A 3,437-nucleotide genomic window follows, 5' to 3' on the forward strand; every position below is an offset into this window, starting at 1 on the left:
GGTCTTTAGGCTTAATTGGCCGCTATCCTCGAAAAAAAATTTTTTTAAATGATATTTTTTTAAAAGATCTTTTATAAAAATAAAAGTGATTTTATATTTGGATACTTTAGTTAAAAGTACTTATTTAAAAGATGTTATTGTTTGGATACAAAAATACAAAAGTATTTTTATAATAATAAAATTACTTAAAAGGACATTCAATCATAAAAGAATTTATTAATAATAATAAAAGAAAAATAATTATTTATCTTAATTTATTTGATCCGATAATTGTTCTATTATATTGTCTCTTATTTCTTCCATTGCCCGAACATCTTCTTGTGTTGATTCTTTCCATTCATTAATTTCAGAATTTGTTGATCCATTTCTTACAGTAGTACCGTCATCTTCATTGGCTTGTAACGAAACAATATCTTTAAACTTTTGCACAATACTTATGTCATCAGAATCCATCATTCTTATAAAATTATGAAAGGTGAAACATGCAACAATATTATGCTGGGTTTTAAATTTGGCTCTTAATGGCATGTTTTGTAGTATCTTCCATCTTACTTTGCATATACTCTAAAAGTCCTTTCAATTACTGTCCTTAAACTTGAATGACAATAGTTGAACTTTTCATTGTTTGATCAAAAATTTGGTACTAGTCTAAATTATGGAATATGATACCTTGTATGACGATAAGGTCCTAAGAATCCCTTAAAAGTTGAATAACCAGCATCAACTAAGTAATATTTACCTGAAATACGTTAAAAATATACAAAACTCAAGCCACATATTATCATGAAAATGAATGTAACCTCAAAATAAACTTAAATGACATAACTAACCTTCTGGTGAATGTGAAAAATTTAGCTTTTTTATTCGAAGAGCCTCCATAAAAATTCTTGTATCATGTGCAGAACCTTCCCAACCAGCCTATATAAATGTAAAACACATATTAAAATCACACACAGCTATTACATTTGTTGTAGTATTTCTTTTTCTACTAATAAATCGCACTTGCTCATCTTGGTGAATATGAATGGCTATATGCGTACCATCTATAGCTCCAATACAATCTTTGAAATGTGGCCAATATCTATCATTATTCATAATATATTTAGGTGTGTCTCCAAAAATAGGATCAATAGGTCTAACAATATTTTTTGCCAATTTCTTCACACATGATAGAACATGATGAAATTGACAAAATATAGTTTCACCTGAATACTGAAATCACTCCTCTAACATTCTATAAGAAGCTCCTTGCCCAAGCATGTATAAAAATGTTGCTACCATCTCTTCTCCACTAACACCTCGTATGAATTTCAAGCCATATTTGGGAACCAAATCATTGCATAAACGGTTAAACACTAATTTTCTCATTCTAAATGGTTTAAAAAATCATATTTCATTTCCTTCCTTTAATTCTAATAGTCATTGATATCCTGATAATTTTGAAGTTCTTTTCTCTTGTTTGAGGACATATCGCAATTAATAATCGGCAACTCCACAAATAGCTAATATAGCAGCTGATTTGTAATCTTTTTCATGCTCTTCATATTCAGTATCATTATCTGTTTCATAATCACTCATCCTGTATAATTTAAATTAACATGAAAAAAAAAGATAACAAAGTAAAAAATACTATTCACAATGTCATTATTAAATAAAGTTTCAAAATATAAAATTAAAACACAAATTATAACATTGTCACTAAATTAAAGTTCAACAATAACGATAATAAGAATTCATATAGAAAAAAATAAAAATAAAGTTTAAAGACGGTTCATGTCATCCAATTTAAAAGATTCTAGCCATCCAAATTGTTGATTGGGATCATCACTCAATGCAATGTAAGTTTCTCTATATTGTGGCTTAGCCATTAATCTAATTCCCAAATAGAACTGTGGACTATATGGTTCTAGGCCAGGTAATTTGCGTAGCAACTTGATGCAATTTTCTGTTGAGCTAGGATCATCTCCCTTAGTTGCAGCTTTTGACTCCATACCAACTAAAATACGATCAAGTGAGTCCTGTAATCTAGATGCTATTCCAGCTCGTTTCTCAACTTTTTTGTTAGAAGTTTTCCTTCTTTTCTCTCTAGTAGGACTTTGAACAACTGTATAATTAGCAATGCCTTCTTCAATAAATTCATTTGTATAATTCATGTCACTTTCACTCTCGAAATCCTCATTGTTCTGATTAAATTCTTCAGGATTTGGATCTTCCGATGGCGCCCAAACACTATAACCAGTAACTACGATGTCCGTGAAACATCATTCAAGCCTATCTAAAGATTTAGGACCTTCATTCTTAAACTTAGCGAATTCTGGATTAATCTATTTAGAATATACAAAAGAATAAATATAAAAGATATCTAATAAATTTTAAAGATAAAATTAACTTATTGTATTATTTTATAATGCAAAATTAACATACCTTAATTTTATCAGTCCACCAAGATTGAGAAGCTAACACTGTTTTTTTCTCATGATCCCAACCAAGACCAATCTCTTGTCTAACTAATTTAGCCCATAATTGAAAATAAGATTTAAGAGCATCCCATCTATTTCTTAGTTGTCTATGCACATATGGAAGTTCTATTCTCTCTCTAAATTTTTTTTGTAGATTTTTTCAACCAATTTTGCTGAAATGTTTATTAGGTCTATTACCATCTCGTATCTCTTCCACACAGATAGTAAAAAATATTTCAGTATTTCAATCATCCCATTTTGCTTTTATAGTTTCTACTTCTCCTTCATTTATTGCATCTTCGTTTTCAATATTCATTTGACTAGAACCTCTTCTTGGATTTAGTTTTGGAGCCATACTATATAAATTATAAATTATATCAAATTTTTGGTAAAAGAAAGCAAATAATAATAACGTACAGTAATATGAAGCTTATAATAATAACAATATGAAGAAGAAAGGATAAAAGAAAAGAACCTGATGATTTGTTGTTGAGTGTGTAGAAAAACAATAATATTTTAACTTTCAACCTTTATATATATATACTTCACAGAAGCTAAACGAATATGTTATATTTTTATTTGTGAATCATTTCAGATTTTTTACTTTTTTATATTTTGATACTAGTATATTTTTTTATATTTATATATATTTATATTTTATATCAAATTATTAAAGATTTTATCTCAAAATATTACATGATTCTTGCAATAGTGAATTTGGTAAAATATTACATAATAATGTTTCCAAAATATCAGATACAGATTCTTAAAAAATCATAACACTAGAAATTAATGATTCAATGTGATTGAATCTCAAATATCAAGCCAAGGTCAATACTGTATAAAATATAAATCTATGAAAATAAAAACAAAAATAAAAGATATCACGTATGATTATAGCAAAGAAAATAAAAGTTGCGTTGGTTTTGTATGAATTAGTTAATTGGCTTTTCATATATGTATTGAAAACACAAAATA

At 27.5% G+C, this 3,437-nt stretch overlaps 1 protein-coding gene across 1 annotated transcript; it reads right to left on the reverse strand.

Annotated features, from left to right (window-relative positions):
* LOC107636647 lies at positions 1,477-2,814 on the reverse strand. Its single transcript, XM_021122471.1, has 5 exons — positions 2,787-2,814; positions 2,425-2,507; positions 2,291-2,324; positions 1,801-2,242; positions 1,477-1,579 (listed from the first exon to the last, which is right to left on the reverse strand). Exons 1-5 carry the CDS (start codon positions 2,812-2,814, stop codon positions 1,477-1,479), a joined length of 690 nt encoding a protein of 229 aa, XP_020978130.1.

The sequence above is a fragment of the Arachis ipaensis genome, chromosome B04 (assembly GCF_000816755.2).
Source record: "Arachis ipaensis cultivar K30076 chromosome B04, Araip1.1, whole genome shotgun sequence".
In the NCBI taxonomy this organism is placed as follows: domain Eukaryota; kingdom Viridiplantae; phylum Streptophyta; class Magnoliopsida; order Fabales; family Fabaceae; genus Arachis; species Arachis ipaensis.